Source organism: Scyliorhinus canicula, chromosome 6 (genome assembly GCF_902713615.1).
Source record: "Scyliorhinus canicula chromosome 6, sScyCan1.1, whole genome shotgun sequence".
NCBI lineage: Eukaryota > Metazoa > Chordata > Chondrichthyes > Carcharhiniformes > Scyliorhinidae > Scyliorhinus > Scyliorhinus canicula.
This window is the reverse complement of record NC_052151.1, coordinates 173,981,567-173,996,770: the sequence shown is the minus strand read 5'-3', so window position 1 is coordinate 173,996,770 and position 15,204 is coordinate 173,981,567. Positions and strand designations below refer to the sequence as shown.

Here is a 15,204-nt window from a genome sequence, read left to right as displayed (position 1 = left end):
CATTGGACCTGAAGGAGGAGAGGAAGCAGCAAAGAGGACAACGACTCAGGAACAGCTGCCAGAAGAGGGAAGAGGAAGACACTGCGTGGGAAAACATTCACTCAGCAGGCATTCAAGGACGATTTCACGAACATGAACTTCACTGAGGAGGAATGTATGAGGAGGCTGTCACTGCGGGAGGTTGGCACTGGGCTGTGTCACAACCTTAGCCTCAGCCTGTGGCATGAATGGCACTAGCACTGCAGACCTCAACATTATGACAGAATTTCCATTCATGCTGCAGCAGGTCTAATCTCACAGCACTCAGTCCACCATGAAACTCTCTGAACCATGAGCAACACCTACATTTTCCCTATGGACAGAATTATCACAATACTCTCGGCTTCACCAGCTGGCAGCTATTCCCAGGGTATAAAGTGACATAAACGGCACACACATTGCCTGGCATCCTTACCAACGGAGACAGATTCCAATCCCGTAACATACACCTGGCTTGTGACCACAAGCTGTGCGTCATGCAGGTACATGCCCAATGTCTTGGCAGCAATCATGACTCTCCCATCTTATGCCTTCCTCTGTGCTATTCGTAACAGGCTGCCAAGTTACAGGCTGGCTGTTGGGCAAGAAGGACTATCCTGTTTGATATGACTTGTGACTTGCCTCAGAACCTTTGCTGCAACACTAATATTTGACTTAATTCCCCAATGAGCTGCCCCATCCCCTCCCCTGACTCTTGCACGTTTGTGCCCAGTGAGTCACCGCATGCAAACCTCTCCTATAACCCAGCCTCTGACGTCCCCGTGGTGTCAGCTTCTGAGCTGGCGCTTGCGGAGATCAGACAAGCTCCTCTTCCTCCACTAAAAGTGTTCGCTTATGAAGTGATAGAAAGCAGTGAAAGTCAGAAGTGAATGTAAAAAGGATCAGCAGCATGTCATTCAGAGCATGAGATGAGGGGAAGTCAGAAGAGACAAAGGGGATAAAGTAGAAAGAAACCCTGAACAATGTCTCCTCACGGTGACTGCAACCTCTTTCCTGCCCAATCCATAATGTTCTGGCTGCTCTCTTCAAGGGGAGATTCTCCCTCCCCCTGGTGTTATTTGCGACCTTATCCTGCAAACAAAAGTGAAGTATGTTAGTGAGAGCCTTGTGAGGAGTTTGTAGAATAGTGAGCAATGAAGTGGTGAATGATGTCACTGTGAGCAGAAAGTACGAGAACTGTCTTCTTATCTTAACAACTCTAGTTGGATCATTAAAGCCTTTCTGGCATTGTAACTATGTTCCTGTTCCAATGGTTCAGGCATTGACATTCTTTTTTTTAAATTTAGAATACCCAATTAAGGGGCAATTTAGCATGGCCAATCCATCTACCTTGCACATCTTTGGGTTGTGGGGGTGAGATCCACGCTCAGGTGAAGTGATGAAGAAGTAGTGCTCCGAAAGCTTGTGATTTCAAATAAACCTGTTGGACTTTAACCTGCTATTGTGAGAGTTCTTACTGTGCCCATCCCAGTCTAGCACCGGCATCGCCACATCATATATTTCCAATGGGTGAACATTTACCAGTAGTTATATCATTATTGAGATGACCTGTAATAACTTTGCCACGGCCAATCTTCTGATAACAAACCCCCTTTATTGCAGGAATGATAAAGGCCACATCCATGGCTTACAACACATGCGCCCAAGCCCAGGGACATATGGAGATGCCAGTCGTGGTTGGAACAGCGCGTTTTATGCACCCACCATACATTTCCTATTGGGAGAACTCCCATCCGCTTAGTAGGGAATTCATATTCCACAAAGCCCATGGGGAGATCTATTGTTGATTCCCCCGTGTCCTTCGTGGCTACCATAACAACCCCTGAATGATTGAATGCCTAGAATCAGCCAGACAATGCAAAGGGAACAGTGGTTCTGGTAGATCCATGCTACCATCATTAACGGATGCTAATAGTTGAGAAGGCTTTGGAAAGAAGTGCGCCATTGTGTAGAGGATTGCATAGCAGAACCCTGGAGAGCTTTTGGACTCAGGGCAATCCAGGACAAACATTGTCTGCAGAAAGTGTAAACAGCTAGAGGAATTCCAGATCAGGATTATTGATCTGGAATCCGACCTGCAGACACTGCGCGACATCAGGGAGGAGGAGAAATACCTGGACTCTGTTCCAGAAGACGGTCGCACTTCTTAGATCAGGGTCATTTGTTTTGCTCAGTGGTGGGGGTCAGGAGGATGTGACCATACGTGAGATAGGTAAAGAGACCAAGAAGGCAGAAGTGGTGGAACCACAGACTTTGCAATTGTCAGACTGGTTGGAGGTGCTCACAACTTGGTGGATAAAGGTGCAATCTGCAGAGTGGATCAACAAACTGACCATAGCACCACGGTACAGAAATCCATTGGAGCCAGGAAGCCAGTGGAGAAAATAAGAATATAGTGGCAGTAGTGGACAGTATACTGAGGGGAATTAACACTGTTCCCTGCAGCAAAGAACGAGACTCCAGATGGCTGTGTTGCCTGCCCAGTACCTAGGTTCAGAACAACTGCTCAGAGCTGGCATTTGGAGGAACGTTCAGTGGGAAGGGGAGGATCCAGTTGTCATGGTCCATGTAGGTATGTATTGTAACCAATGGCAACTGTATAGAATGGCACATGATGACATCATCAGAGGCACTTGGGAGCTTTTCCTGCTCTTCCAGCCTAAACTGTGAGCAAGCAGCACTTCTGCAATTATCTCTGAAACTGGTTAAGCAACCTACGACGTCGCAATCCTGGTTATTCTTTGTCTATACCGTCAGTAGAAGTAAAAAACCCCAAAACATAACAATACCAATGACATAGGCAGGATAAGTAAGAGGTTCTGCAGAGTCAGTATGAGAAGCTAGGCACCAAATTAAGAAACAGTATCTTAAGTTCAAAGATGTGAAGGTTTTGTGGATTGGTCATGCTAAATTGGCCCTTAGTGTCCAAAAATATGGGGCGCGATTCTCCGCTGCCCACGACGGGTCGGAGAATAGCGGGAGGGCGTCCCCGACATTTTTCACGCCCTCCCGCTATTCTCCCCCCCCACCCCCCCCACTGCCGCCCCACGACACAAATCGCTGCTCGCCGTTTTTTACGGCGAACAGCGATTCTCCCCAGGCCGATGGGCCGAGTTCCCAGGCCTTTATGGCCGTTTTTACGGCAGCAAACACACCTGCTTGCTGCCGTTGTAAAAACGGCCGCAACATGCCCGTTCTGGGCATCCAGGGCCCCGATTGGCACGGCAGTACCACGACCGTGCCAAGGGGGGCATGGGCCCGCGATCGGTGGGCACCGATCGTGGGCAGTGCATCCGTAACGGACGCACTCTTTCTCCCTCTGCCGCCCCGCAGGATCAGTCCGCGGGGCGGCCGAGGGAGATGACGGCCCCGCGCATGCACGGGTTGGAGCCGTCCAATCCGCGCATGTGCGGCTGACGTCATCGTGCATGTCAGCCGGCGTGACGCTTGGCGCGCGGACTTAGCGACGGTCGCTAAGCCCGTGATGCCGTGCTTCACGGGTCTCCGCTGCTAGCCCCGCCCGGGGGGGAGAATCGGGTCCCGGGAGGGGACGCGGAGGCTGCCGTGAAACACGGCCAGTTTCACGGCAGCCTTTACGACTCGCCGCATTTGCGGAGAATCGCGCCCATGCAGTTTAAATAGGGTTATGAGGATAGGGTGGGGGAGAGAGCCGAGGTAGGGTATTTCTTCAGAGAGTTGGTGCAGACTTGTTGGCCAAATGGCCTCCTTCTGCACTGCAGGGATTCTATAAATCAATCAAAGAAAGCCTCAAAGGAAATAACCACTGGATTATTACCTGAGCCATGTACAAATTGGCATAGAGAAAATCAGATTGGCGAGGTGAATGCGTGGCTCACAGTTGGTGTGAGAGAAGTGGGTTCCAGTTTGTGGGGCACTGGCACCAGTACTGGGGAAAGTGGGGACTGTGCCGTTTCGATGGTCTACACTTGAATCCTACTGGGACGAATGTTCTTGCAAATTGCACAACTAGGGAAGCAGAAAGGGTTTTAAACTAAACATACAGAGGGCGAATGGATTGCCTAGAAACCCTGTGAGATAGTGGTATCTGCTATTCCATGTGTAATTTGACAATTAGTTTATGTTTTGTTTACATTGATTCTAATTCATGTTAATGCTGTACTGTTCTATGTTCTATGTTCTAAAGTAAAAGTTACAAAAAGTGAAATGCTGTTCTCCATTTGGAAGAGATAGCGGGAACGTTGATTGAGACAGCCTAGTGTGCAGATATTTAACAATTTACATAATGTACTAACCAGCATACATCTTCGTTGAAGCATTTTTCTCTCAGATATAGACATGTTGGCTTTGTGTCCATGTGATTGGCACAGGAGTTGTTGTGGAGGGTTTCCTTCGCTTGTAGACAAAGCTCATCAGAGGAGTGGCATCCACAGAACACCAACATCTGAGCAAGGTCAGGCGAGATCTTGGCGTAAAAGGATCGAATTTCGCTGTGACAGTTGCTGAGGTTGCAATGTTTACGAGCATGAGGACAAGCCTTCTTCTGTGGAGTGAGGTGCCTGTTGCATCCGTTCTGATCCTTTATGCATTGTTCGGTTACTTTCAAGCAAGACATTGAATTCTTCTGTTCTGTGGGCAAATAGAACACTGTGAAAAAATCTAGAACATTCCGCACAAGCTTTCCCTTTGTTTAAGATGATAATTTTACTCCTGCAGCCTGGGAACATCTCGTAAACCGCATTGTGGATACGTAGTGCAATTACTCAATCAGATTTCACCAGCATTGGACGAGAAGGCAGCCATGCAGCCATTCCAGCCTGCCACACCATATACTTAGGTAACAACTGATTTATATCATAACTCCATTTACCTGCCGTATTTCTTAACCTTTAATACCCTTGACCATCTATATCTTACAGTTATCGTTGACCAGTAACTCAATAGGACCAGCCATTTAAATAATGTGGCTGCAAGAGGCTGAGATTCTTGGACAAGTAACTCATCTCCTACCTCCCAAAGCCTGCCCACCATATATATGGTACAAATTAGGAATGTGATGGAATACTCTACACCTGCTTGGGTGACAATGAGGCTAAAGCAACCTGACTGATCAACATGCCATTTAACACCATTAGTATTTATTTCCTCACAAAGATTCCTTCAACAGTATCTTCCGAATCCACAACTGCTGCCACCCGCAAGAGCAACAGACACATGGGAACACCACAAGCTGCACGTTCCCCTCAAAGCCGCGCACCATACTGGCTTGGAAATATATCACTGTTCCTTCACTGTCACTGGGTCAATATCCTGAAACTCCCTTCCTAACAACACTGTGCGTGTAGCTACACCATATGGACTGCAGTGGGACAAGAAGGCAGCTCACCTTCTCAAGGGGCAATTAGGGATGGGCAATACATACTGGCCTTGTCAGCAATGATTACATCCCAGGGTAAATAAAATCTAAACAAATAATTAATAAAAATCTATCAGTGCTTCTGAGCACAAAAATGGTGTACCACAATGGCAAATGGTGGGCATGAGCTTGCAACTGGGATTATGATCTGAATTTTGCCATTGGAAGTAAAGCTACAAAACTGGAGCAAATTGAACAATATTAGTCGAGGCGAATAGCTTCCAAAGCCATTAATGCCCTTAGGCAGCTTGCGGCAAATTTAGAATTAAAGAATATTATTTAACGCCACTTGACACATGGGCTTAATTTTCTAGTGGTGGTAAACTTAGAGATGGCATGGAGCAGCAAATAGGGTGAAGCTGCATTGGGACTGCTACCCAACGTGTTTCCACGGTCAGGGAACCTTCCCAGAGGAATTCTGGGAACTGGATCATCTTCATGCGACATGACTGCAAGCAACCAACTGTGATGATTAAGACCCCAACTAGATTTTGCAGCCTTGCAAGAATTTTCTGCGAGCGGAGGTGGAGTGCCCCCCCCCCCCTCCCAGCCAGCCCCCCACCCCCCGACCCCTTCCTCACCACACCAAGTGCAGAGGCCACCAACTCACTGGAGATAGGCTCTACATGGAAAGTCAGGAGTCCTTTGGAGCCTGGGACTCCTTGCCCCATGACATGGCCTTGAGCAAGAAAGGCTCAAAGGATTCCTCCAAAGGGGTTTCCACTCTGCCACAAATGGCCTACCAGATTCATCCCTTACCAGCTTTCATTTCCATGACTGCCACCACATTGAGGTACCCTCGTGATCCTGGCACCTCCTCTGCTGTGCCCGCCTCACCCAGTGAGGCCACCAAAACTCGAAAGCTGCCAGCCCTCTGATTGGGCCATCAGTTTCAGGACCCCAGGGTGAGCACGGTGTTGGTTAGTTGGGAGGTTTTCACGAGGAAGATAGTGCTGGTAGGTGAGCTGCCAGAAAGTGCATGCTCGGGACCGCCATTTGGTCCCCAAGTCCATTGTAAAGCCGGCCTATACTTTCCTCGCTGATATTGAGATCCATTCATGCGCTTTATATTTAACTCTATAAACTTGATCTGCAGATTTACCTGATGGCAAAAAAAGAACCAGTGTAGAATGGATTTCCATTGCATTTTCAATGAAGTACATTTAGAAACATGGGACCAGGAAGAGGACATTTCGCTTTTCAAGCCTGTTCTGCCATGCAATGGGATCAAGGCTGATTTGTGACTGAATTATACATATCAGCCTTGGCCCCACATCCTTAAATGCTTGGGTGAAAAAAAATCAATCTCAGTTTTTAAATTTATATTTGATTTGGCATAAATCAGAGGATTAGATAGGGTGGACAGTGAGAGCCTTTTTCCTCGGATGGTGATGTCTAGAACGAGGGGACATAGCTTTAAATTGAGGGGAGATAGATATAGAACAGATGTCAGAGGTAAGTTCTTTACTCAGAGAGTAGTAGGGGCGTGGAACGCCCTGCCTGCAACAGTAGTGGACTCGCCAACACTAAGGGCATTCAAATGGTCACTGGATAGACATATGGACGACAAGGGAATAGTATGGATGGCTTTAGAGGGGTTTCACAGGTCGGCGCAACATCGAGGGCCGAAGGGCCTGTACTGCGCTGTAATGTTCTATGTTCTAAATTCCCATTTGTGGAAGGGAGCTCCAACCTTCCACACCCTTCTGTACGCATGTTTCCAAATTTCACATCTGAACAGGCAGAGACAGTTTCTGTCTATCTATCCTACCTGTTCCCCAGCATATTATGAAAACTTTGATCAAACCTCTCTTAAATTTTCTAAAATTGAGCAGCAATATTACCCTAAGTTGTGTAATTGCTCCTCATAATTTAACCTATAGAGACCACGCATCATTCTGGTAAATCTACACTATATTCCCTCCAAAATTAATATCCTTTTTGATTATTTTCTGTACCCGTGCTTGATATTTCAATGATCTATGTATCTGGATCCCCAAGTCCCTTTGGACTTCCACCATTTCAACATTTTGAAAGTATTTTGTTCTAAGTGGATGGTCGACATTAAAATCCATTTGTCACAGTTTTGCCTGTACACTCAATCTACCAATATCTGGAGGTGAACGTTTTGAGGTGTTGTCCCTCAGGTGGTATCCCCACAGCCTGGACCGAACGTCGCTGCGACTCAGGCTTCTGGCCAAACAGCCAGCCACTGCGTGTGTGTCCCCAGACGCAGCTGAAGGCGATTCCGGCCCATGTGCAAAGTGTGGGCGCCAGTCCAGGCGTACCTGCAGGCAGCAGGAGGTTCAGCACTCCAGGCATCCCAGACAAGGTAGGCGTCAGCCCCGGGGTCGGGCCTTGCATCTGGATGGTCCAGACAAGGCTGAGGATGAGACTGAGATGCAGCTGAACTGTTTGAAAGTGCCCTGCATGGCCCCTATTCACTTTCCAACACAAGTAAATGGTCATATGCTCGAAATGGAGCTGGACATGGAGCGGCCATCTGTAGTGGTGCAGAGCACGTTTCATCTTATCAAACAAGGGGTGCATACTTTGTCTTTGGCTGCACAACAGCTTATTTGGCCACTTATACAGGAGAACGACTAAATATCATGAAGTCCACCCTCACTCCAGTGGTTTATGGGCAGCAATTAGTGAGCCTTCCCTTTATTGTCGTGCAAGGAATAGACCATGTTGGGTCCTGATTGGCTACACCGGCTGCAGTTGGATTGGCAACATATCCTCTGGCACTGAGCAAACGCCCGGATGTTTTCCTGCCTGGTTTGGGTGCCATTAAAGGAGCTGTGACCAAAATTCAGGTAGACCCGGAAGCTCAGCCCTGATATTTCCTTGCCCGCCAAGTTCCCTGTGCTATCGTGGACAAGATGCGGAGATGTGGAAACCAGGTACGCGGTACATACTTGTGCGACTCGGCCAACATTGTCTACCTCATACGCTGTGTAGGAAAGGATGTCCTGAAGTGTGGTACATAGGCGAGATCGTGCAGACGCTGCGGCAATGGATGAACGGACATCACGCGACAATCGCCAGGCAGGAATGTTCCCTTCCTGTCAGGGAACATTTCAGCATTCAGCCTCTGATCTTCGGGTACGCGTTCTCCAAGGCGGCCTTCAGGGCGCGCAACAACGCAGAATCACCGAGCACAAACTTATAGCCAAGTTCCGCACACATGAGTATGGCCTCAACCAGGACCTTGGATTCATGTTGCATTATATTCATCCCCCACCATCTGGCCTGGGCTTGCGAAATCCGACCAAATGTCGCGGCTTGAGAGAAGTCACACCTCTTTAACCTGTGATTATCCCTCTCTCCAGGTGCTCAATTTGGACCTGTAAAGACTTAATTACCTGCGAAGACTCGCATTCAAAGTATCGTCTTGCATCTTTGATTTAATAAAAATATATGTTTCTAGAACCTACCTCTTCATTCACCTGAGGAACGAGCAGTGTTCCAAAAGCTAGTGATTCGAAACAAACCTGTTGGACCTTAACCTGGTGTTGTCAGACTTCATATGGTGGACAAGTTTGAGACCGAACTTCAGTGTTTAGAAAGTTTGAGCATCACTCGGCTTGTGTGCTTCGTTGATTGGGCAACACCGATCATCCCTGTAATGAACCCAGATAAGACAGACCACCTCTGCAGATACTATAAACTGATGGTGATCAGCTTCTAGAATAGACCATTATCCTTTACTGCGCGATGAGAATTTCTATGCAACATTGGCTGGTGGCTGTACTGTCATGAAGTTGGACACGAGCAATGCTTATCTACAGCTGGAGCTCACTAAATCCTAACAGAAGTACGTCATGATTAATACGAACAGCCCGCTCTCTGAGTACATCCGGCTGCTGTTCGGAATATCCTCGGCATGCGCAGTGTTTCAGCGCATCATTGAGAACATCCTGCGTCGTTTGCCGCACGATGCGGTTTACTTAGACAATATAAGTCAAGACAAGAACCTTGAGGTAGTGTTGAAACAATTTTCCGAATATGGGGTCTACCTGCGGCGTGAAGTGCGTGCTTCACATGAAAGAAGTGGTATATTTGGGATGGACCGAGACGGCCTACACCCAGTCGCCGAGAAGGTATGGTAATCAAAATGGCCCCCGCTCCACGCGACATCACAGAACTTTGCACTTTTCTTGGACCAGTAAATTATTATGGCTGTCTTATTCCCCCCCTCCCCCCCCCCCCCCCCCCCCCTCCACTTGGTCGTGAAGAAGCATCAGCCTTGGGCTTGGGGCCAGACCTAGGATGCAGTGTTTAAAAGGAGATGTGTTGGTTGTCTTCTTCGGGGGTGCTGATGCTGGTGCTATTCAAAAATGTTATATATCATATAGGATACTTTGCCGTGTGGCATTGGAGCAGTTCTGTCCCATCGGATGACCGACGGATATGACCGTCCAATTGCTTTTGTATTAATCTTTATTGTCACAAGTAGTCTTACATTAACTCTGCAATGAAGGTACTGTGAAAAGCCCCTAATCGTCTGTTCGGGTACACAGAGGGAGAATTCAGAATGTCTAATTCACCTAACAGCACTTCTTTCGGGACTTGTAGGAGGAAACCGGAGCACCTGGAGGAAACCCACACAGACACAGGGAGAGCGTGGAGACTCCACACAGACAGTGACCCAAGCTGGGAATGGAACCTAGGACCCTGGAGCTGTGAAGCAACAGTGCCAACTACTGTGCTCCCATTTTACTTCCCGGACGTTGGCTGTGGCTGAGACAAAATATGCTCAGATCAAAAAAGAAGGTCTGGCGGTTGTATTCACTGTAAAACAGTTTCATCAATACATCTATGGCTACCAGTTTTTTATCATCACTGATCACAAGCCATTGCTTGGCCTCTTCCATGAAGACAAGGCGATTCGACTAATAGCGTCAGTGAGGATTCAGCACTGGGCTGTTATTGGCTGCTTATGAATACTCTTTCGAGCACCACCCAGGGACCCAGATTATGAATGCTGATGCGTTCAGCTGTCTTCCTCAGCTGGTGGAGTCTGCCAGCCCTCCTATGAAGGATGAAGTGATTGCTATCCTGAACATTATGGACTCCTTACCCATCACTGCCTTGTGTGTTCGTAACTGGACGCAAACTGACCCTGTACTTGCCAAAGTGCGATGTCTGGTGCTCTACAGAGGCCAGCAGTGACAGCTGCCAGGGGAGTTGAAATTTCCTTCTCAAAATTGTCAGAGCTGACCGTGGAAGACAGTATCCTCCTGTGGGACACGTTAGATGTTGGCCTGGTGAAGAAACAGGCTATCGTGTTGAAGGACATCCCAGAATGTCTAAAATTAAGATGCTGGCGAGACAATGTGACTGGTGGCCTTTTTTGGTCAAAGAGATCAAGACATTGGCTCAACAGTGCTTCATCTGTCAAGAGCACCAGAAGCTCCCCTGGGTGGCACCCCTGACACTCTTGGGAGTGGGCAGACCGCCCTTGTGCTTGCGTGCACACAGATCTCGCCAGTCCCTTCTTGGGTTCGATGTTTCTTATCCTGGTAGACCCCCACTGGCTGGAGGTCCACAAAATGTTGTTGACTTTCTGGGTGACCATCGAGCAAAGCGCATTTTTTTCCAGCCAAGGAATCCCTGAGATACGCGTGACTGATAACGGGGCTTCTTTCACAAGTGAAGAATTTGCCGCTTTTGTGAAAAGTAACGGGATTAGTCATGTCCGCAACATCCAAACATCCACCATCGAATGATCTGGCAGAGAGAGCCTTGCAGACGGTTAAACGGGGACTCAAGAAACAGATTTCTGGCTCGATGGGCACAAGATTGGCAAGATTTTCATTCTCGTACAGGACCACATCACATGCAGTAACTGAGGTAGCCTCCACTGAGATTTTTTTATTCCAAGTAAGGGGAAATTTAGCGTGGCCAGTGCACTTCCCCTTCAAATCTTTTTGTGTTGTGGGGGTGAAGCCCACGCAGACACAGGAGAATGTGGCAAACTCCACACGGACAGTGACCTGGGGCTATGCCAAGGACAGAAATAAGGAAGTGGTTTCCTGTCAGACTACAGTAAGAGACAGCCCCCTTCCCTGCCCGATTCCCCCTAGCCCGCTCTCCCCATCCACCGTGGGACTTAGACCGGAGAATTCCACCCACAGTTTCAAAGTCCCTACCATTAAGAAAATATTCCAATGTGCCTCTCTCGATCTCCCCACACTGAAATTCAACTGCCGCAGCTTTTCCCATTCTCACAATCTGTCCATGTCCCTTTGAAACACCCTGCTCTCACCTATACAGTTCATCTTAATTCATTGTCATCAGCAAACCTGGATACACAGCTCTTTATTCATTCATCCACTTCACTGTAACATGTGATGAAAATCTGAGACCCCAATACAGATCCCTGAGAACACCTTTTGTCATATCCCACCAATCAGAATGCACTCCCTTTACAAAAGTTAAACACTCTGGCTGCTGAGAATCTGAAATAAAAATGGAAAATGGTGGAAATATTCAGGAGATCAGGCAGCATCTGTGGAGAGAGAAACAGAGTTATGGGGTCGGTGGCCATTCGTTGGCACTGAACAATGTTAAGAGATATAACAGGTTTTAAATATGGAGATAGGGAATGAAGGAAGCGTGGGAGACAAAAGCACAAAATCGCAGAATCACAGAATAATAGAGTGCAGAAGAGGCCATTCAGCCCATGGAGTCTGCACCAATGCACGGAAAACACCTGACCTGACCTGCCCACCTAATCCCATTTGCCAGCACTTGGCCCATAGCCTCGAATGTTACGACATGCCAAGTGCTCATTCAGGTACTTTTTAAAGGATATGAGGCAACCTGTTTTTGCCATGTCTCAGGCAGTGCATTCCAGGCCGTCACCACCCTCTGGGTAAAAATGTTTTCCCTCAAAACCCTCTTAAACCTCCTGCCTCTCACCTTGAACTTATGCAAAGGAGTGTTTGTGATAGGGTGGAAAGAAGGTGTGAATAAACGTGATTTTTTTAATTCAGCAGATGATGTCCACAAAATTGATAAAGAAAAAATAGGCTAAGAGAGCAAACTAGCTGTAAAAAAACAATTTAGGCCTGCCACGAGATTTTGCGCTCTCGTTGCCACTCACACCCTCTGCGGACGGGAGCAAAATATTACAGCCAATATTTTGAGTCCATATGACTCTTCTCCCGAGCTGCCTTCTTGCCTTGCTCTTAAATTATGAAGGAGCACTGTATATCATTCTCAAAAATGTATGCGGAGTGCTTTCCACTGGCCAGGGAAATGTCTTGTGTTGGAAAAAAACAATTCTTGCACTGACCCAGTTAACTACCTGTGCTCTTTTCAAATTTTAATTTCAAAGCTAAGAACCTGCAAGGCCAACTCCAGGTTGTTTCACATCATCACAACATACGGAACTGAGGCGATCTCCACTGTAACTCTGCTCTGAATACTTGTGCTGCTACATAGCTATTTTTAGATAGGAATTTTATTCTGCTCCTGAATATAATGCAGAAGGAGGCCATTTCGCCCATCAAGTCTGCACCTTTCCTCTGAAAGAGCACGTTACCTAGGGTCAGGCCCTACTCTATCCCCTTAACCCAGAACTCCACTTAACCTTTTTTTGGAAACAAAGGAGGAATTTAGCATGGCCAATCCACCTAATCTGCACATCTTTCGACTGTGGGAGGAAACAGGAGCACCCGGAGGAAACTGTAGTAAGTCCACGGAGGCAGAGGTCCCTTCACCAGAATTCCTTTTATTTACAAACCCAACAGCTGAACAACCATGACCATTCAGTCTGCTGTCTATACTGGGAGTGCAGAGGATCTGACACTCCCTGTTATATACAGAGAAAGGAGTTCCCTGATATGGCCACTAATCAGGGAAGTCGTATTCTAATTGGCCAATCTCAAAGGCCTGGCCTAAGTCATTACAGAAATCCACGCAGACGCGGGGAGAAAGTGCAAACTCCACACAGATAGTCACCCGAGGCGGGACTTGAGCCCTGGTCCATGGAGCTGTAAGGCAGCAGTGCTAACCACTGTGCCCTTCCCCCATAGCTCTAAAAATGTTCTGTTTCTTCCAGTTCCCAAATAGTGCAGGCTTATTGCACTGATGTAAAACAGTTTTTTTCCTTGTACCAATGCACAACTGCCCATGTAAATCTTGGGCCAAGGTCAAATCTGACTTCCACCAAAATCCCAGTGAAACTCCCTGAAGGAAGGCTGTGTCACACCACTTTTATTTGAAACCATATGGGGTATAAATGCAGTGCAGCGTAAAATCTGCTTTACAAGATACTGATGTTGTCTGCTGAAATCCTCCCCAGTTTCTAAGCGTATAAAATCTGAACTGCTGCTGAGTCCTGGATCTTAGCGGCCTACAGCCTTCTCCTGGGCAAAATATTTAAAGCTGCAGCCAAGTAGCAGAGAGGCAACAGAAATGTGGTTCTGCCTGGCTTGATTCCGGCAGTTTAGACCAGGGATTGCAGAGTAAATGTGGTCGATGGGTCAGATGAATTTTGAAACCTGCCAGGCTGGAAATATCACATAAAATGCCAAGTTGTGAAATAAAAATTAATCAATTTTTTGAAGATTGCAAAATCCCGAGGAAGTGAGACTGAAACATTTGTTCCATTCTTTTCAAACAAAGAGGCTGTTGATGGTCTATTTGTTCCTCCCCATTTGTGCCAGGTTTATCCCCAATGTTACGTGTGTGAAGAGTTTATTTGTTTGCTGTCTCTCGGATTATGGGAGGAATTTTATTATTTACAACACGTGATGGGAATCAATCTCATTTCTAATATTCAATGCATGTTGGAGAGGCTTTCATTTCCTAGTTATTATGCATCATTATTTGTATTGATGTGCTGAATGGGTTTGTATTACAGAACTTCCATTCTTTGTTGACCTAAGTAGCTATTATTATTTTAAAATGTTGCAAAATTGAGCCACTGTGCCACTGCTTCAATATGCAGTATAATGAAACCCTGAAAGTGTGTTCTGCAATTTTCAGGTTGCACAAACAAAATATAGAAAGTTGAGCAAAAGCCATTTGTGCGAGAAAACCACGGAGATTTATTGAACCACCCGTTATGTTGGTTTAATCCATTATTAGTCTCTTTAAAATCAGAGTCATTGCACAGAGAGAATGGGCGGAATTGTCCGTTCTGGAGACAAAGTGCGTTGCTAAGTGGAGAAGTCCGCATGACTCTCACTGTGTGGCAGGGTGGGTGGACATGCAGTATCTCCCACTTTTTAACTAATTAGCTATGCATGCATGAGGAAATCGGCAAATTTTGTGGTAGGTCAGGCAGAAAGTTGTCCATCCTGCTGTTACAACAAGGGGTTAAATGTGCCGATGCCATTTTTAAAGAACACCCAATTGACACATCACATTCACTCAATGCAGGCCTGGAGCTTTGTATTATTCCTCCAGAGTACTTGCGGCCGCAGCTCAAACAGGTGAAGCTGGCAGACGTGAGCAACCCCTTCCCAGGACATATGAGGGTGCCTCCACATTACCTTTCACTCATCTCGAGACAAGGACACTGCTGATGATACACCCATGTTCCGGTCAATGCTCACCACCGCAGTGGTTCAGATGTACTAGCATCTTGACTTTATAGGGGTCTTATGTTGCTCAAGCCCTTGCTCCTCATGGCCCTGTGACAACCAGCAATGGGTCCTCCATCTCCTATCTGGATGAGAGACATTACCAAGGCAGGGTTGACCACTGTCTACATCATTGGTGCCTCAGTGGATGTGGAATGGATTGAAATG

The 15,204-nt window shown here is 47.1% G+C and overlaps 1 protein-coding gene across 1 annotated transcript in view; it reads right to left on the bottom strand.

Moving 5' to 3' along the window:
- Positions 1 to 15,204, bottom strand: part of gfral (GDNF family receptor alpha like) — a 109,271-nt gene that overhangs the window by 51,511 nt on the left and 42,556 nt on the right. Inside the window, exon 6 of the mRNA XM_038801051.1 lies at positions 4,314 to 4,647. Within this exon, the coding sequence (XP_038656979.1) occupies positions 4,314 to 4,647 (334 nt within the window). The remainder of the gene's footprint in view (positions 1 to 4,313; positions 4,648 to 15,204) is intronic.